We start from the raw sequence: 21,571 nt of genomic DNA, 5'->3' as shown, positions 1-21,571 counted from the left end.
TTTGACATTTCAGAGGGCCAGCTGAAAGGGCATGCCTCTATAAACCTTGCCTACTTTTGCTGAGCTGCAGACTCAAGCCAGTGACCTTGCAGTGCCTTGCAGCCTGCTTTCCTGTACTGCTGTTCTGAATTTTTGTGAATATGAACACTTAGCAATTTTCTCAAGAACAATGATGAGGCAAAAAAAAAAAAAAAATCTCCAAAATTCTCATACCTAGTGATCTCCCAGTGCCATCCAAGGAACTGCCAACCTAAAGAGAAATTGCTTTTACCTATCTAGAAATGGTTTGCTCATCCCACCCCACCAAACCAAACCAAGCCAAACTACAACCCAATAACAACAACAACCCTACCCCCTCCAAAACCAAAACCTAACCAAACCAAGACAAAAAAAAGGCAGAAAAATTAAATTAACGTAAGATGTAATTAAATGAAGCACAAAGGTGAAGAAAGGGCATGGAGGGGGGTTGGCTGCGACTTCAAAGGATCTGTTTCTGCCTGTTTGCAGACTGAACTTATGCTTTGCTTGTCATAACTTGTAAGCTGCGTGAGTCCCTCACATGCATTTTCTCTCGTTATGTATGCTCTTAGTATTCATCTGTATTCCACCAACTGCTCACCCTGTTTACATCACCACCCCTACGGCAGGCAAGGTATCGGCCTCCCCATGTCTTCAGATGGAGGGGCAGGTAGGATGCAGGATTTGATCTGACACTCAGAACGTTGGCTGGCAACGTTTGGGTTGAGCCGCCTGAGTCCAGGAAAACGGTAGCGTTTTCCTTTACCAAAGAGATTCCTCTAGAATGCTTCTGTCGTTGTCATTACGATGCAACTGCTGTCAACGTGTCCAGCACCGCGGTTTCTTAAACCTGTGGTTAACATCCAGTCCCCGGACAGCGAAAACAAATAAACCCCGGTTTCTTCCACAGGGTGTCCTGGCTGGTCATTCCGAGGCCTTGCACGTCACAACCTCTTCTCCCACGTGAATGGAATGCCCAGTGTCAATGTGGAAGCCTGGTCAGTTGGAAAGTTGCAGTATAATATTTTCCTCCTGGGTGCAGCACTTCCCAAAGTCTGGTGTATTAAGAGATGCCCGTGTTAGGAAAAAAGAAAAAAAGTTCCCCGAGACTGTCAATTTCGTAATGTGTTATCCAGAGCTATTCAATATTTAGTTATCATCAACACTTGTACCCACTATTCTGTGTTTAGATTCTGGGATAGTGACTTCTGAGACATCACGCCTCAGGCTGTATTTATGTCATATTTGTGTCATAATCAATGGCCTTGGCAGATTTTCTCAGATGCCTTGTATTGTCATTCTCAATCGTACGTTACAGATCAACTGAATATCAAGAGCAAACTTATTCCATAAAACTAAGCCACAGTGTTGTATGTGTCATGCATGCTTGGGTGTGTTGATGGGTATGTGTTTGAGTTTTGTTGATGAAAGAGTTCAGAAATTTTAGTTGACTTAATTGATTTCCCCAAATCCCACAGCATCAAGGTCAAAGGCAAAGGGTAAGGGTTCTTTGAGCATCATGGCCTTTAAGGGGGTATATCTGGACTTTGAAACATCCTCTGGTATCAAAAATCTGCATTACATAAATTAATATTGCTTTCAATAGTAGAAAACATGAAAGAAACATGAACTAAAGACCATTATTGACTCTCTCAAATAAGTTTTAATTTCTCAATATCTATGATTATTTAACATAAATCTCCAGCCTTCTATGTTTTTTCATTGCCTGTGTTTTAACAACTCTGTGTTACATATTACATATTGAAGTCTTCTGTGGCTGAGGGGTGGGGTGGTGGTGTATATACAAACTTGTGTGGGTATGTGGCACATGGAGGCCAGAGGCCATGTCTCTATGTCTTCTTCAGTCAAGTTCCACCTTATCCTGAGCCATGGTCTTTCAGTGAGCTCATTAATTCAGCTAGACTGACAATCTAGTGATCTCCAGGGATTTTTGTATTTTCATCTCTCCAACATTTGGAGTACTGATATACATCGCCATGCCTGTATTTTGTGTGTGTGTGTGTGTGTGTGTGTGTTGTGTTGTGTGTATGTGACTGTGTGTGAGTGTGTGTGCATGTGTCTGTGTCCTGGGGAATCCAAACTTAGTTTCTCATGTTTACATGGCAAACACTACTGACAAGGTATATCCCCAGGCTCCTTCACTATTATCTTCTTAACACTTAATTCTGTTACTGGCTAGCTAATGTTGTTGGGCATCTCACCTAGGAAAGGAATTCTTAGGCACCTAGGCAGCTGAAAACTGACTACAAATAAATTGTATTTGACACCTAATACCTGTACTATTTAAGATACAATTAAAACTATTGAAGTTCCATCAGATGTCTTTAGCAGTAACATTTAATCATTTTTATAAGCAGAATGGATTTCTAACATTTTTCTAAGGTGCATTTATTTTAATGAGTTGATAGTTGTTTGCCTGAAAATATGAAAATTTCATATTTTAACACGATTTATGCAACTATTATACATTAAACTTTAATTATAAGTTTGCTAGAAGTTGACAAAGATGATGTAATTTGTCTCAAACTCTTGAAATAGTTTATATAAAAAGTAGCTTATCCCTGTTTTAAAATAGAGGACAGAGTTTCTAAAGATGCATAGAGAACACCAAGTAATGCACCCAATATTAAGGGTTAGGTTTATCATCATAAATTCCTGGCTTCACATGCATTGTTCTTTTTACTGCAAAATAGCTGCTGTCTTTAAGTTTTATATATAAAAAGTAGCAATCTCATTAGATAAAATAATGTTAATAGATAAACTGAGAGATAATGAGATTTTATGGTTATGACAGGTCTTAAGTAAACTGTGAGGCAGGAAAATAATTTCATAGTTTTTATGTCAATATGTAAAAATTGATAGGGATGATTTCGCTGGTGTAATAAATAGAAAATAAGTAAGTAGATATGTTTGTTTCTATTGAAAATTTGAATTTTTGCTGGTACTGCAAAAATGCGAAGTCCATGATCTCCTACTGCTTCTTAAAGAATCACAGATGCTCATGATGCTCAGTTCTGCATTTTTTTTCTGCGTTTTTCTGAATTATCCAGAGCCTGGAGGTGATGCCCTTCCCCATTCCTTGCAAAGTCACCAAACAGTTCCTAAAGCAAGGAAAGAAAGTGCTAGAGCAACCCCCTTAATAAATGTGTCAAAGCAGTCTCCTTTTGAATTCCCTTTCGTGTGTTTGTAAAAAATTTCAAATCAGAGTTGCATTTTAGGCCTTCAGACAAATATTTGATCATTGTCAAGAGGTTTTTCAGCTTTGGAGAGCCTGTGGACTCTAATGAATTTCTGAAACTAAGTTTTGAATTCAGCACTTCGTTAAGAGTAATGATTAGTAGTTGATGCACTTGAATCATCTCAGTAATTGGTAAGTCAGTTATAGTTAGATAAATAAGTCAATTAAATAACTGAAGTTATAGCCCAATGCAGAAGAGTAGTGTCATTTAGTTATATGATAAGAACGGAGCAAAGGGGATTTTTTCAAAAGGTAATTTCTGTTTCTCAAACCACATTATTGGTCTACAGAAACATCACACCTATCTGATTTATGCAACAGATACATATCACCTGTGAAACCATGACCAAAAATGCTAGAAAATTATTCCATCTCCCCCAACTCTCTTTCTGCTCTTTGTGAAATGAGTATTTAACATCTAGCCCATATATAGCCCAACAGGCAGCTCTGTGAGTACGCCCTGCAGTGTTATTAACTCTGTTGACTGTGGAGCAGTTTATCACCCCATGTTCCCGAGCCCTTTGGAGCCTTCACATCACTCTCAGTGTCTGGGTTTGACTATGCAAAGTTTGCTATATTGAATGATACACCACACATTTATCTTTCTGTGCATGGCTTCTTTCACATAATATGTTCTGTGTCTATCCATGCTTTGTCCACAACAGCAGGCCTTTCTGCTTTGAAAGCATTAATATTTTATTGTAAGCCTCTAGAGTATTGTCCTTTCCTGTTATCCTGTCACTTGGACAGTGGTGTCATGGTGCACTGGTTATGGTGATGCAACATGCATGAAAATGTAGGTTCTATCTATCAATCTATCTATGTATCTATCTATGTATCTATGTTCTATCTATCTATCTATCTATCTATCTATCTATCTATCTATCTATCTATCTATCTATCTAAGAATCTGTTTTCAAGTATTTTGGCTATCTCCCATGAAATGTTCTGGTCAGATCATACAGCTGTGTTTGTAATTTTAGGGATTTCCCCATTACTGTTTTACATAGTAACATTACCAACTTCAACTTCTATCAGTACATACAAAGATTTCAATGTTTCTCCATATTTTCCATATTGACCTTGAAAGATATAGATCCATTTTAACAGATGAGTGTTGACATTTGATGCTTGTTTTAAGTTATGTTTCTCTGATGATTTGTGATGGAAACACCTTTAGGGTGGGTAGGTGAGAATAGCTTCCATAAAAAGTAAAATTTTTTTTTCCCACCTTTCTGGGAAAATCTCTTACATGGAATAATGCTGCTATGTCAAGAGAATGAAGATTTTTCTTTAAAACACTCACCTCATTTGATGGTAATTTAGAACACTGCTGAAACATAGGAAAGCCATACTTCTATTATTTGTTTGTATTCCTACATTTATATATTTTTTAGAATGTCATACACCCGTACTGTATAGATGTAATTTCTATCCCCCTTTTAACTACTCAGGTGACTCCCAAAATTCATGACCACTTCTTCAATTATTATTGTTATATACATACGTATATATAAATATAAGCTGTTGAGTTCATTTACTGTTATTTGTAAGTATGTATGCTTAGGGATGGCCACTTGGATTAGAAAACTTATCAGGGGCATTGTTCCTGGAAAAGAGTGGATCTTCCACTCTTTTAATAGCTCTGAGAAGCTATTAATTGCCTCTAGCTCTTCATCTAGAGATGGGACTGTGAAATTTCTCCCAGAGACATTCAATAGAAACTGATATTGTCATTAATGTAGATCTTGTTTAGGCAGCCATATTGTTAAGGTGTCTTGAGTTCAGCTCCCTGTGTATACAGAAGACACTACATTACAACAGACCTGGTTCTGTAGCTCTCAAAATCTTACTGTTCCTTCTTCTGTGATGTTCTCGAAGGCTTAGGTGTACAAATGTGTCATAGATGTATCAGCTGGGGATGGGCACCATTTTTGACCTGTTGTGGATTCTGTGGTGGTCTCATCTGTCATAAAAAGAAGCTTTGTTGATGAGAGGTGCCAGCTGCAATTTTTGTGGATATAAGGATAGGTATAGACTATTTAATATGCATTTAGATAAAAACTGTTCTAACAAAACCCAATAGCTCTAGGTAATGCAAGTCTTCAAAGACAGAATACTGTCTTCTGTGTGTATGCCTATATTTATTGCATTTATTTATTTTTCTTGATTAAATTTGAGTTGGTTTTTTAAGATACTTATCATTATTAAAGAGAGTCTTGCTAAACACTGATGGTTCAAGTAGCCTCTGACCCTGCTTCAGGTCTAGAGTTCAAGGGACACAAACTTGAGATTTTATATAGAACTTGCCTTTAAATATTTGGGCCATCAAAGATGTTAGGGAGTTTGGATGCAGTTACCAAGACGTATCTGAGGACTGATATTTCTACTTTCATAGGAACTTAGACTGTCCATAATGAAAGATATTAATGAAATCGTAACAATTGCTAATTTTATAATCATGTGTATATTTATAAAATAGTCTTTGGTATTTTACAGATCGTGTGATTAATGGTTACACTTAACAGCATGTATTCTCACCTGACTTTGAGGACTAAAAAATAAGTCCTATAAAATATTCTTTCTTACAATTGACTGTTTAACTTAAATGAAATTGAGGACTTCGCTGTATAACAAAGTATTTATTTATTATCATACAGTACCACTGATCTAAGTTGGGAGCAGGGCACCTTCCCACTATAGGAGAACTAAAACATAAACAAACTACCTAGAATGGTATTTTCACAACTCAATTTATAGCTTCAGATTTTAATCCCTGTCTATAAAATGAAATTTCTCAAATAAATGTCCCTGCAAAACATTTAGATGAGTAGGTTTTATCATCACACCCCACAAATGACCTTTATTGTGGTACTAGCCATGGCACATGCTGTTAGGAATGTAGTTTTTTATCTTATGTAAATGAAAATCCCATTCTTACCCCTGAATTGCAATCCAGCATATATGGCATGCACACATTCAGAAGACTGTATATTTTACTTCTGCCCTGTGCTACTTTTAAAGAGTTTAGTTTCTCTTCATTTTGGTTCATTTCAACACACATTTTGTTGTAGACTGGTGGTCCTCAACCTTCCTAATGCTGCGACCCTTAAATATAGTCCTTGTTGTGGTGATCCCCAACCACAACGTTATTTTCTTGCTACTCCTTGACTATAATTTTACCTACTGTTATGAATAGTAATGTGCATACCTGATATGTATAGGATATCTGTTATGTGACCCCCATTTGAGAACCGCTGTTTAGTGGGAAAGATTAAACCATTTAAGGGGTTTAAGAAATACGTAGGAGGGTGGATATTGCCTTTGATTTTTAGGTCTGTGAAGATTATGTTTTCTCTGTGACAGTCATGTAGTCTATTTAGAAAGAACAGCTTGTTTCTTGAGATGGAAACACACTTATAAACATGGGTTGGGAAGCATGCAGAGTTACTGAGAGTCTGTCTTAAAATTTGTGAGCTCTGTTGTCATCATTCCTTCTGATAATGTGAGAATATGCCTTACATGTATTCTTAACATGAAGTTCATCTTCGCTAATACTTCATAGTACATGCCTTTGTGATGAACAACTTTTCCTTCAATACTTGCACACTATGTATATACTCAACTTGGGCAAGTACTAAAGTAGTAAGTTATGTTTAATACTACTGGCTTGTTTTATTGGGATCCATTGTGCTTTGACAACAGAAATTTGGAATCAAAATAATACATACTAACTCCTTATTGTATATGCTAATCATACTGACTTAATTTTATTTCTGTTTACATAAGATTCATGTCCCACTCAAATGATACATATTATTTATGAATTGAATATAAATTTGTGCTTTGAAAATGCAAACTGCATGAAAATTCTTACAATGAAAACTCTATGCTTACTGTCTTTAATTTGCTTCTTTTTCAAAGTTGTGGAGAGCTATCCTGCCTTAAAATATCCTACAAAATAAGCTCAGAATTACAAAATTACTTTGAACATAGCTATGTATAAACTTGGCTGCCCGTTGATATGCTTTTATTTCTTCTTCTTTTCTTCTTCTTCTTCTTATTATTATTTACAATTTATTTATTTGCATCCCAGTTGTAGCCCCCTCCCTCATCTCCTCCCAGTCCCACCCTCCATCCCTCTTCCTCCTCTATGCCTCCTACCTAGTCCTCTGATAGGGGAAGTCCTCCCCCCACCCTACTGTCTAACCCTAGTCTATCAGGTCCAATTAGGACTGCCTGGATCCTCTTCCTCTGTGGGCTGGTTAGGTCACCTGACCAGGAAGAAGTGATAAAGAAGCAGGCATCTGAGTATACATCAGAGACTGTGTCTTCTCCCCTTACTAGGGAACCCACATGGATACTGAGATGTCTATTAATGATAACAGTGGATTAGGTTTTTAGAGGTATATAGTGAATACGCAGCCAAATGGTTACATGTATTCTACAAGCAGAATCATCAAATTTATTATCATTTTGAAGCTCTAAAATGCAGCGGTTGATATCTTTAATCCTTTATTAGTAATCAAAGAAATGTTTTCTCAAGAAGCATTTAAAAATATTTTAGGAGCAAGTTTTGTTGGGCCTTTCTTAATCATCAATAACAGGGAAATGTAAATTACACGAACAAACTTTAGTATTTATGGATTTAGTATTTTACAAACTCCATTATTATCTGGGAGGAAGAAACAACAGATTAAAATTAGATGTTATTTTTTATTATTTTTGTACATTTTAAGGCAAAATGGTACAGTTTAATAGATGATCATGAATATATTAAAACATGTTCAGAATATTTGACATATTGTAAAACATGTTTCATATGTTACAATATTGAATTTTTACATATTCATTTCTAGTAATGTTTAGTATGTATGTCCAATACCATGTACGACCAACAGTTGTTAAATTGTCTGGCTACAAAATCTGTAACATTCATTCAAGATGGTTTCCCTAAGTAGCTTGTAGGTGATTTAAAACCAACGATTGAAAGGCCTGTTTTCATCTGAGGAGTGTCACTGAATTTTACCAAAAACATCAGCCTTTTAGTTCTTTGCATTTGAGGAACACTTTTTTTTGTCCAAAGTTAGTCACTCTATATGAGTGTTTAGACTTATTTAGGAGAAGAGAAGTCAAATACAGACTTGAACCATCACAGGAAGAAGGAGCCCAAGTGTATAGATTTTTTAAACTAGTCATCCCATGAAGGATTGATTTTCCTCTACCTCTCCTGACAGTGTCAGTAGTTCTGTGGATCTCTCAAAGATGGGTTAGGTGTTAACTGCTCGTCAGTTCTTTTTACAGATGATATGGATATTGGTCACAAACATTTGTGAGTGGCAAGAACCATTTTGTCAGTAAATACATTAGTATACTTCACGTTATATGTTCACGTTATAGTTTGTTTTCTGAAAGAAACTGACTTTTTGCTACTTGAAGATAACCATAGGAAGTTCTACAGATAGTAAATATAAGATACAAAGCCCTTACTTTTGAAATTCTGTACATTTCATTAACTGGAACTCTTCTGTATCTGTTTAGAAATTCACAAACTTTGTTGTTGAACCATCTGTGCTTTCAAATACATGATTTCTGAGAGAGATATGGATCCCAGATGAAATAATGAATGTTTTAAGAGAATACTTCTTGCTCGTCTCACTTCTGTCATTAATACCTGCACAGACTCTACCATCATCTCTATAAATATTTAAATGGCATTTCAATATTTATTGTAGTGGATTTTATGACTACAGAGTTCACAAAATTTTGGAATTATTATGTATTGCATTTCTTCGGTTCCCATATCTCTCATGCCTGCTCCAATGAAAATGTTTTTATTGCTAAGATGCAATTATAAGCCAAATGTGTTTTTCAAACAGTTAGCTAGTAGTAGCTGTGTGCTGGGAATTGCTTGCATACTTTACCAACTCTCTGATAATTTTTGTTCTCTTTGAAGTTACATCTAGAGACCATTTTCATTGAGTTGACCTGGTATTAAAACATGAAGGTCATTTGTACTTGACTTTTCTTAAAATGCTGTTTTCTCAGGCCTTTTATCTCATAAAATTCTGAAGACATAGCTTTTCCTTTAAGTGTTCGTTTTTTCTATTTTTTTCTTTAGCACTGTACTTGAACCAAACATTAAAACAAATACTTATAAATTCATGTATACAATGCTAGAGCTTTTTTAAAGTTCTTTATGGCCGTGGTAATACTGTTGAATACAGTGTGATCTGGGTGAAGCCTTTTGCTACGCTGTTCTTTGTAGCTTATTTATTGCTAGGTATTAGGTATGTGTGCCGTATTTTCAGTTAACGAAGGAGGTTATAGACAACCACATGACTTTCAAAGATAGGAAATAGTGCAGAGGGAGTATAAAGGGAGAACCTCAGTTATTAAACTTTCTTCCACTAGATGGCAGGCTGGAGCCTGATACAGAGGTTTGTGAGGTAAGGCGGGAAAGACGAACCCCATAGCGTTTCTGTGTCAATGTTTCTAGGATGACTGATAACGCTAAAGGATAGCTCTTGATTGCATGATGTATATTTGTAACACGCTTTAACTTGCTTCTGTGGTCCTCACCTTGACTTTCACAAGTCAGTTGTGTACTAACCTGGAATGTAAATTCTCCCAATTGCTGAAGCTAGTGCATTTTTTATTTTACTTTATTTTTTTCTATTTTAACCGGTTTTCATTCTTTCCCACTGTACAGGCGACTTGGATTACTACTGGTTGGATCCTGCCACGTGGCACAGCCGGGAAACGTCGCCTATTAGCTCGGTAAGCTTTCTCGCAGCATGTATAGCTCAAGATTCAAATGTGGTATTTATCGTTTTATATGTGGTATTGATTATCCTTTGTTATGTAGTCAATAATCATCTTTCTGGGTCTATCACACATTTTATTACAGCTGTTATTAATTTATTTGGAAAGGACCACTTTGAAACAAAAGGGGGATTTATCTCCAAATAATCAACAAGTTTTAAATTAAGAAAAAAACGCACTTATTCATACGATTTACTTTCAATATGGAATTATTTTAAGTCAAGAAAACCTTAAAAATGTTCCTCATGAAGTCTGACAGTGGTTTATATGTTCACATTGAAAATTACTTTAAAATAATAATAAAATATTGCCTTATATTTAAAGTAAATATATTGTATTTAGACATTAAGACTCAGATCCTGGGATCAAAGTTAGATAACAACACTGTTAATATGATTTATCTTATTAAAGCTGAACAATAAGTTTTATTAGATTTACTTTTTATTTATTACACTATATTCACTTTGTATCCCAGCTGTAGCCCCTCCTCCATCCCCTCCCAATCCTGCCCTCCCTCCCTCTTCTCCTCCCATTCCCCTTCACAAGTCCACTGATAGGGGAGGTCCTCCTCCCTTTCCATCTGACCCTAGCCTATCTGGTCTCATCAGGACTGTCAGCTTTGTCTTCCTCTGTGGCCTGGTAAGGCTGCTCCCCCCTCTGAGGGAAGGTGATCAAAGAACCAGCCACTGATCATGTCAGAGATAGTCCCTGTTCCCCTTACTAGGGTACCCACTTGGATACTGAGCTGCCATGGGCTATGTCTGTGCCCATGGTTCTAGGTTATCTCCATGAATGGTCCTTAGTTAGAGTATCAGTCTCAGAAAAGACTCCTGGACCCAGATATTTTGCTTCTGTTGCTTTCCTTGTGGAGCTCCTGTTCCATCCAGGTCTTTCTATTTCCCTCTTCTTTCATAAGATTTCCTGCACTCTGCCCAAAGTTTGGCTAAGAGTCTCAACATCTGCTTTCAGATGACCTGAAGAGTCTTTCAGAGGCCCTCTGTGGCAGGCTCCTGTCCTGTTCCCTGTTTTCTTCTTCTTCCAATGTCTATCCCATTTGCCTTTTTGAATGAGGATTGAGCATCTTACCCATGGCACTCCTTGCTTAGCTTCTTTCGTTGTACAGATTTTAGCAAGATTATCCTATATTATATATCTAATATCTACTTATAAATGAGTATATACCATGTGTTTCTGTTTCTGTTTCTGGGATACCTCACTTAGAATTATTTCTAGTTCCCATCATATGCCTGCAATTTTCATGATTTCCTTGTTTTTAATTGAGGGTACCACAATTTCTGTATCCATTCCTCAATTAAGGAACATCTGGGTTGTTTCTAGATTCCAGCTATTACAATAAAGCTGCTATGAACATGGTTGAGCAAATGTCCTTGTTGTATACTTGAGCATCTTTTGTATATATGCCTCTGAGTGGTCTAGCTGGATCTTGAGGTAGCACTATTCCTAATTGTCTGAGAAAGCGCCAGATTGAATTCCAAAGTGGTTGTACAAGTTTACATTCCCACCAGCAATGGAGGAGGGTTCCCCTTTCTCTATAACCTCTCCATCATGTGTTGTCACTTGAGTTCTTGATCTTAGCCATTCTGATGGGTGTAAGGTGAAATCTCAGGATTGTTTTTGATTTGTATTTCCCTGATGAGTAAGGATGTTGAGCATTTCTTTAAGTGATTCTCTGCCCTTTGATATTTCTCTATTGAGAATTCTCTGTTTAGCTCTGTACCCCATTTTTAAATTGGATTACTTGATTTGGTTCTATTTATCTTCTTGAGTTCTTTTTATATTCTGAATATTAGTCCTCTGCTAGATATCAGGTTGGTGATGATCCTTTTCCAGTCTGTAGGCTGTCATTTCCTTGGCTTGGCAGGATTAACATAGTAAAAATGGCCAGCTTACCAAATCTACAGATTCAATGCAATTCCCATCAAATTACCAAAACAAGTCTTTACAGACCCTGAGAGAAAAATTCTCAACTTCATATAGAATAACTAGATACCCAGAATAGCTAAAACAATCCTGTACAATAAAAGATCTTCTAGAGGTATCTTCATCTCTGATCTCAAGCTCTCCCATAGAACAGCAGTAATAAAAACTCCATGGTACTGGTATTGAAACAGACTTGTGGGTCAGTGGCATCGAACAGAAGACCCAGAAATAAACAACACACACTTTGGACACTTGATTTTTGACAAAGATGCCAAAACCATACAATGGGGAAAAAAAGATAGCATCTTCCACAAATGGTGTTGGTCTAACTGGATATCTACGTGTAGAGAATGCAAATAGATCCATACTCATCACCCTGCACAAAACTAAAGTCCAAGTGGATCAAAGATCTCAACATAAAACCAGACACACTAAACCTGTTAAAAGAAAAAGTTTGGAGAAGAGCCTTGAACTCATTGGCACAGTAGACAACTTCCTGAACAGAACCCCAATAGCACAGGCTCTAAAATGAAATCAATAAATGGGACCTCATAAAACTGAAAAGCTTCTGAAAAGCAAAGGACATTGTATTCTTTTTTTAAAAGTATAATTAATGGCTTTTCCAGAAATGCAAGTCCACCCCATAATAATGTTTAAATAACATGACGGCACCTATTTTAAATCTAAATTCGTACACATTAATGTTTACTCCATGGTTGAATTTCCATGCTCTGTTTCCCATTGCATGGAATTTATAATATTTCTTCAGAGATAATGCTTATGCAAATGAGAAGTGAGAAAGAGTACTGTCCAGGGTGGAGGACTACATTAGCCTAGGTGACATTGCTTCTGGTGATAACGACCCGTTACAGCGTGATTAATTAACTAGTTTAACCTCTTCTTATTTGAGTGTTTTTATAGAGCACTGGACATGTTGGGAAGAGTTTCATAATCCACTCAGTTCTGACACACAAGGACATACATGCATAGGTGCACAAATTTTCAAATAAACACACCCAGAGACGTAAACACAGAGAAAAACACATGTGCGCAACAACATACAAATACACATGCAAACACGCAGGAGTCCTGTCTATTGTACTGCATGGGTTTTACCTGTTGGTCACACAATGCTTAACCTAGTTCAACGACTGAAGAACATATTTTTAAATGATGGAGGAGAGAGCTTGGAAACTTTCGTCAGGACAAGTTCAAATATGTGAAATTAAAGCAGCAGGAATTCAGCCTCTGGTGAGGACAAATGAGGTTAAATGGAACCCGTCCTACCTTAGAAAAATGGGCTATATCTGTCATAGTGACAGCGTTGATCAATAAATAGCTTCCCAGTTGTGTTCGTATTCTAAACAAATGTGATTTTATTTTGAGACGTCATTTCTGTTGTGCAGAACAATAGTTTTCAGCGTGACATTCTTATTCTTGCATATAGTCTTTGATTCCATTCAGCCCTCCGTTCCCGTTTCTTACCCTTCCTTTCCCTGTACCCTTTCACTTTTTATTTCTTAATAGTTACACATTCTACTTCCGTGTTGCCGTTATTATTTTCCATAGAGCATGTGAATGAGAGAAAAAAAAAGATTCATTCAATAATGAGTCAATATGTAGTGAATAAAATTACACTCTTCCAGGTAATCTTGAGCTATCTCATTGCAATCTGATTAGCTCATTGTAAATTGAAACTATTTTCCATGGGTTGCATGATGGCTCAGCAGTAAAGTCACTGGTCGCCAAGCCTGACAGCCTGAGCTCAATCCCCAGAACACACACTGTGAAATGAAAGAACTAACTCACATAAGCTGTCTTCTGACTTCCGCATGTAGATCGTGGCATGTGTGCTTCCTCACAATAATTAATTGAAAGCAAAATACTATTGTTGAAACATGTTTTATACGCCTATTCTACTTAATCCAGCGCTTTGCAGCACAGTACGTTTTAGGGTGCTGGTTGCTTCCAAATTGCACAAGTGACTGGGACCTGTGACTGGCTGCCAGTGTCCAGCATTGTGACAGAGCGCTATGTTACAGACATATGACGGTCTTGTTAAGGTTAAGATTCATTGTGCTATCTGCTGAATGGTAATACCGTTATATAAATAACCATAACCTAAAATTAGATTGTAAGGCAAGCCAGAGTAATTCAAGGAAGGGCTGGCTGACTACGCAGCCCATAAGCTATCAGCATTAACAACTGAAATGTGGTTTTCTGTGTATAGTAAAGATATTATTAAAATTACTTAGTTACATTACAGAGCTATTTTAAAGACTTCCTTAGTTGCTAACTGCTTCATGTTTTAATAGCATCCTGTAACGTGGCAGCCGTCTAAAGAGGGAGACCGATTAATTGGACGTGTTATTCTTAACAAAAGAACAACCATGCCCAAAGAATCGGGTGCATTATTGGGTCTGAAGGTATGTATACTGGCTCACAGTGCCTCTTCCCGGATAAAGTACAGTACAGATAGCAATCACAGAGTTTGTGTCAATCAGCTCTAAATATTTTCCTCTCTGTCCCAATGTAAATCCTCCCCAGTGAATACAGTTTTACTTAAATGTTGGGCCAGAAACATAAAGTATCATCAGGGGAAATCTTTCCTAATAGCAATAGTACATGCAGTAATGTTAAAAGTGTGAAATGTTTATTTTCAACACATTTATTGTCTTCTGATCCAAATAAGAATGCTAGATTCACAGAGATAATCTTGCATTATAGAATGGTTTATATACGTGTGCACATACACACATGCATAGCATCATACTTTGCATCATGTGTATCCAGACATCTGTGTTAAATCACATGATTATGCTGGAAGTTTCTTAAATAAGTATTCAAAGATTTTATTTTAAATATTGTTGTTGTTGTGTGTGACTTCTTGAGAACCACTGGCAATTAATTTAGGGAATAGATTTAGCTCATCTGTAGAAGCATTGCCTGGTATACATGAAAGACCTGAGTATGAAACAAACTAGAGCCTTAATAAAAATTCATTTACACACTTATATTTTGTTGATCATCACACTTATATTTTGTTGATTAATTACCCTTGCTATTATAAAATTTATATATCTGTGTAATAGCTATGTTCCTAAGAACTGTGGACCAATCTCACCATTCAGTACTATTCCACCCACTCCTTTCTTCTCCAGCTTTTTATGTACATGAAACTCTTGACTCATTTAAATTTGAGCCCAAAGGTTTATTTCAATTATATAAAGGGGCCAACCTTTGTTATGGACAGTGGGGTATATCTTTATGCAGATATGCTGATTCACATGGTAGGTATGATAAGGAAGATTAATGAACTCAGTGCAAACTTGATGACTAACTGTGACGAGGGAGTTGTACTTCTGTCTTCTGAGTGTACATTGTCACAGTGCCCTTTGATTGTTGGCACAGTGTAAAAAAAAGTCAGTACACACTTCTTTCCACTGTCATCCTCAATATAGTGATATTTTAAAATAATGCGGTACTACTATTTACTTCAATAAAAGGCAGTTAATGAATGTCCCCTCACTTCATGGTGAGCACATTAGAAGACAATGCACAGTTCTGCTAACGACTGCATTTCTGAATGGCTGTCAGGAACTCATGAGTTTGTAATTATCCAGGTGGTTGGAGGGAAAATGACGGACTTAGGACGCCTAGGTGCTTTCATCACCAAAGTAAAGAAGGGCAGCCTAGCGGATGTGGTTGGACACTTACGAGCAGGTAATTTTTTTTTCATATACAAGCAAGTTTTGTCTCTGTATAAATTGATAGGTTTCAGTCTGTGTTCAGTAGTTTATGCAGGTTGTCACCAAGTTATTACAAAATTTAGGTTACAGCTCTTTTCCTGATACACATGCTTATTGATTCTATTATAGGTATTTGTGCATAAGTAGCAATTTGGAGATGGTAAGATTAGGCATTTTTTTAAATGTAAAAGCAAAGATGCAAAACAAAGAAAGTAAGCTTAGTTTATAAATAACTTCATAGTAGTACAACAAAAGTTTAAAGCCAACGTGGATTAGCCTTTGCAAAAGACATAACTAAGTCTTTTATAATGTGTCAAAAAATACTTATTTAGGGGTAGTAACTGGTGTTTTGCACATAACTTAATCATAATGATTCCTACAGATTATTTAATGAAATGTAGGTTTATTTAAGTGTGGCATATTCTGTAGTGTCTGGGTGTTTTTGTTTGTTTGATTACTTTTGTTTTCTTCCTCCTTTCCTCTTCCCCCTTTTCCACTACCTGTTTCTTTTCCACCTCCTTCGTTTCTTCCTCCTCTTCCTCCACCACCCCTTCCTCCTCCTTTTATTCGCTCTCTATGGCCTTAAGAGATACACACAAAAAAAGTAAAACACTAAATGTACTATGTATTCCATAGAGCACAGTTTAAATTTTATTTTGACAAGTTGTTTATTTTTAATTTTAGTTGAAGTCATGGTAACATTGTTGGTTGATTTCACTGTAGTTCATGGCTACCTGTGCCAGTGAAGGTGATCTTTGGCACAAGACTAAATCTGAAAAAAGTACAGGAATCCTATGGTAGCTAAAGCTTGCAAACTGTAGCTACTGAAAGCATTTGTGGATGAGAACAGGATATTGGCTTTTGAAATCTTTTAGTGTTTTTCTCAGATGATTCCTAAAGAAGTGAATGGACTGGTTGTTTGCTATGATACACTCCGTCGTTTCCACTTCTTTAAGACTCTCTTGATGAGTTGTGTGCCTGACAAATTAATATAAAATGATAAAGCACAGCTGGAATAATTGTAAAGTGTCCAAGTATGTTTTTTACTTTAAGCAGTTGATTTGGACAAAATACAAATGCTTTTGTTTTTAATTTTTGTAGACTCAATTATAGAGACTCTTGGATGTACATTATAATGTAGTAACTGGCTTCTCTTCTATTTTCATATAAACAGCTTTAGATGATAAAAATCTCTTGTGATTTTTTTTTAACTTTTACTGAAAATTTGGAACCTCACTTCAGTCTTCCATGGATTTATACAATGTGACTCCCCTTCAAGACAGCGCAGTTCACTGCTGTTGTGCTTGGCCATCTGAAACACAAAATCGACACCATCACACTTGCTGATCCCTCTGTGTTGCTGGCATATCCTCTTCTTCAATTAAAGTGTTGTAGGTTTGCCCACTGGGCCTACAGAGGCCCCTGGCCATGCCAGTCTACCTGTAACCTGGCAAGCTTCCGTTCCACCCCTCCCCCAAGAAGACTTGATCAGCACCAGCTGTCAGGCTGCTCTAATCATGGCAATCTTTTTCATCCTTCAATGCTCATAGTTCAAGTGTTCCTTGATACTTCACCTAGAGTAGTAACTAATTACTACGGCCCTGTACCACCTGGCTCTACTGTTCTTCACTGGATGCTTGTGGGTGCAGGAAACACATTATTTAATTATTTTTGTGTTGTTTTGCTCTATTATACTTTTACTATGAAATATAAAGATGAAGTGCTGTTTTTATCTCTCCCCCCCCCCATTGGCTAGATGTTCACCTCAGGTGATTATCCATGGATAAGCAAATGGTGTGGATGGTGTTAAATACTTCATGTATTCAGTTTTATTAAACTACAAATAAATTATGTATTAATTTATCTTGACATTAAAAGTTATGTGTCCAGATTACTGTCAGTAAAGAAGAATAGTTTGCATTACTTTTGCAAAATAATGGCTGCAACCCACTATTGAGTATTAAAGTCAATTTATTTATATTCATAATTTTGTAAAAAAAAAGTGATAGAACAAAATATAATAGGAATTATCAGGGTAAGTACTATTTTGCAAAGTATTTTCCCAGCATTTGTGTGAATGTTCATGCCCATATATATTAAGTATATATGTCTAATGAACCATATTTAATTATGTGTAATTTATTAGATATACATATATAGAGAGAGAGATGTCTAATGAACTGTGAAGTTAAAATTTGTCTCTTTGGTCAAAAAACTTTCTGAATATTACTAGCATATTACAAATATGTAATTGTTTTCCTTTCCTTCTTATCAGTGAAATATATTTGAAAATCTTTCTAGGAAACTTTTTAGGTCAGATTATTAAAACTTACTTAAATTTTTATAATAACTATATCGTTGCCTTTTTGTTTTTGGAAAAGCTTAGCCTAAGCAGTGCTTATGCTTTTTACTTTGAAGGAAAGAATGACTTAGAAAATAAGAATTACTTAAAGAATTTTTTTTCCATTTCTTGTAAAAAGACCCAAAATCTAAACACTTCTTATTTGCAGCTACCTTAATAATATCATGTACAATGATATTTTTAAACAGTGAATATTGTTAAGTCCTTAATTATTTTAGGACCTAAAATGCTGAGAACAACAGAACATCAAAAAAGTAAGGCACCTCAAAAGGTCACTAATGCAGGGCCAGCTCACCTGAGTCTACCATTGTGAGGTGGAGGGTCCTGGCAGAGGAGCATTTAAGGGCTAACATATTTATGAAAACAAATCTTTGTCTCCACACCATATACTTTAAAGCTGGAGTTAAAATAACAACCATCAGTCACTCTAGTTTTTTTTTTCTTTTCGTGGAATATCATATTTCGGTCCCTCATTGATATGGTGCTCTCCCAAAAAGAAATTGGTATTACAATAATTCTCTCTTGTCTCAGATAGCTCCTATCCTTACTTTAGTATGCACTACATGCTCTGTGCGGACTGTATGTGTTCTGAACATCTGGAAGGGGGTTAACTGTCATGCAACAGTTTTTTCACATCTGCTTGCTTTATAACTGCCATGGCTACTACCTATGTTATGTTACCTATGTATATGAATTCAAATCCCTCCATGCGTTTTTCTTCTGTTGTGCCTCAGGTGAAGACATTACTTAGAGCTTGAAAATTCATGCCAGAAAGTGTTTTCTGCAGTTTTTACTGCAACTATAACAGAACTTTTGCTCACTTGCTAAGAACCCTTCACATGCAGAGCCACCTACATTTATTAGATTCTGTTACTACAGACGATGCTGCTAACCATTGGTTCTACTGTTTCCAAACAGGCTGTGCTAATTTCCATCCCATAGCATGAGATTATTTTTATATTATTTCTGGTATATCTAAAAAAAATAAAGGCAGTTTTGAATTGGACTATTTTCAATGACCAGTATTATTTGGGGAGGAAAACCAAAGAAAAAAGTAGAGGTGGTTAGAAGAGGTGTTTAGAAGAAGCACTTAGCTGACATTATATGACAAGTCATTTTGCTACTGAGAGCAGAGCCTCGAGTTTTAAATTATTGGTATATGTTTTGCATTTCTTTGTTTAAAAAAAAGAGAAAAGATAAGAAAAATAAGCAGAATATATAAGGTAAAAAAATACCCTTTTTTTTAAATTCAAGGGGATGAAGTTCTAGAGTGGAATGGTAAACCCCTGCCGGGAGCAACAAACGAAGAAGTTTACAACATTATTTTAGAATCAAAATCAGAACCTCAAGTTGAAATTATTGTTTCAAGGCCTATTGGGTAAGGCTAAAAAAACTTACTTCTTAAGTTTAGTAAATTACATGTATTAGCAGGGTTTTACAAAGAAGTTTTACATTCATACAGTACATGTTAACATGGATAGCTTTTAAAATCTATTATGGGCATATATAATAGATGATAAATTCTTCTTAACTTTTAAAATTAGAATACTGATTTTCCCTATGTGCTAGAAGATCCACAATAGATCAGTATAAAATATTGATATATATTATTCACAAGTGAAATATAACAAAAATTGTCTTTCAGTGATTGCTGATTTTTTTTGTAATTTCATATATAATCAGTGCTATTTCCTTTAAGGGAAAAACTGGTAAATTCATCTTGTGACATTTAATTGATATTATAAATCTTTACTAGCTTATTATTTTATAAAACAGAAAATATTTTTCCACTTACTTAGGAAAGTGTGGTTTCAGGTTTTATTTAAAACCAACCAGGAAATATTGAATATTTGGATTTTGAATTGCTATAATATATGTTATTTTTAACACTTCATTTTGAAACATGAATCAGTAATCTACAAACAGTAGAATATTTCTCTGTATTTGCCTGCAGGTCCCTATACTGTTAGCTTTTTCCAATAAACTCACAAAGTCCAGAATGAGAATTTACTTACCATTCTACAAATTTTAGTAGACATTTTGAACTATGTCATTATAGTGAGCTCACTATTTGAATTTATTCCTGGCAAATAACTTTTATATCTATTTGCCAAAATATTACTGAACTCCGACTTGAGAAATTTATGTTGAAAAACTGGTGACTTTATCTTTTATTGTTTCCATTATATGTCAGTGCAAAGCAGAGAAGAAAATATAATCATTCTACTATTGATGGAATTACAATGTATAACCATAATTCACAGACCATTAATATATAAAACTCTAAAATGAAGTCAAGTTTATAACCGAGTAAGTGGTAACAATAAATAAACATTGCAGACATTTCCAAAAGCATTATGTCTTTCCATGTAGGCTTTTAAAATAACATCTTAATTTATGCTAGTTTTACCTCCTATATGTTTTAGTGCTGAGGTACATATGAGACTGAAAGAGAGGTAAGTAATTTGGGATACGCAAAAGTATAAAAAAAAATACTTAAACCCTGAACACAAAAACCCTGATATTTTGGAGATATATAGTGCTTTCAGAATACTCAAATAAAATAGTGATTTACCATGACTTAAGAGAACAGACAATTAAAGTAGACTGGAACAGCAGTAATCTTCTCTTGCTTTTGTATGCATATGCCTCCCAAACAATCATCCATATAACCAAACCCTAACCATCACAGAGTGTGGAATACAGAGAGGTATGACTTTGAAGATTATGTTTGAATAAACATCAAAGCTATCATATACATTACAAGAATAATTCTAGTTATATTTATCAATAATGTTTAATATTGTTACTGTTTAATTTATTGACATAATGATTTCAGGAATCATTGTAGATGTAACCATTGGTTAATAACAATTAAAAGCATATGCTCTTTTCAGATGTTTTGGGGAAACTTAAACACAATGTCCTTGACTTTTTATGCTTCTGATCATTATTAAAAACTATTGATCACAGACTTGCAAGTAGAAATTATAAGAAAGCTTGTACTAACAAGTGGAGCTGTGTGTATGGAAATCTTGCAGAAGTAATTAATGTTAAATTGGCTCAAAAGGACTTTAGAAGTTTGAAAGCATCTTTCCCCTGGTTCTCCTTTCAGGAGCACGTAAAAATGTTTCAGAGTAACAGATTCTGAAATTTTAACTGGCTATGTAAGATTATTCAATAGCTTTTTTTTTCCTAAAATTTTCATCATCCTAATTTTTAAATGTCCCATATCCATTTATTCAGGTGAATGGAGAGGAAATTGTCATTGTAAAAAAAAGGGATTGTAGAGTAATCTCAATTATAAGTTATCTCAATTATAAGTTTATGAAAATTATAGAAATTTGTAATTACATTAAAATATATGATACAATATATTTTATAAAATATACAGGTAAGGGTTTATCATCTTAGAAA

General features: G+C 35.5%; 1 protein-coding gene across 50 annotated transcripts in view; it reads left to right on the top strand.

Annotated features, from left to right (window-relative positions):
• Rims1 (regulating synaptic membrane exocytosis 1) overlaps positions 1-21,571 on the top strand; it is a 479,343-nt gene that overhangs the window by 303,393 nt on the left and 154,379 nt on the right. For 44 of the 50 annotated variants that reach the window (XM_060369758.1, XM_060369788.1, XM_060369787.1 and 41 more), the window contains 4 exons: positions 9,990-10,057; positions 14,359-14,469; positions 15,667-15,766; positions 19,409-19,532. In XM_060369758.1, coding sequence (XP_060225741.1) covers positions 9,990-10,057; positions 14,359-14,469; positions 15,667-15,766; positions 19,409-19,532 — 403 coding nt within the window. Of the gene's footprint in view, positions 1-970; positions 1,017-9,989; positions 10,058-14,358; positions 14,470-15,666; positions 15,767-19,408; positions 19,533-21,571 lie in introns of those variants that run through there. The other 6 variants (XM_060369786.1, XM_060369777.1, XM_060369784.1 and 3 more) reach the window with 1 other exon arrangement.

The sequence above is a fragment of the Meriones unguiculatus genome, chromosome 16, assembly GCF_030254825.1.
Source record: "Meriones unguiculatus strain TT.TT164.6M chromosome 16, Bangor_MerUng_6.1, whole genome shotgun sequence".
NCBI lineage: Eukaryota > Metazoa > Chordata > Mammalia > Rodentia > Muridae > Meriones > Meriones unguiculatus.
Note: the sequence above shows the minus strand (reverse complement) of the source record. Positions and strands in the feature narration are given on the sequence as shown.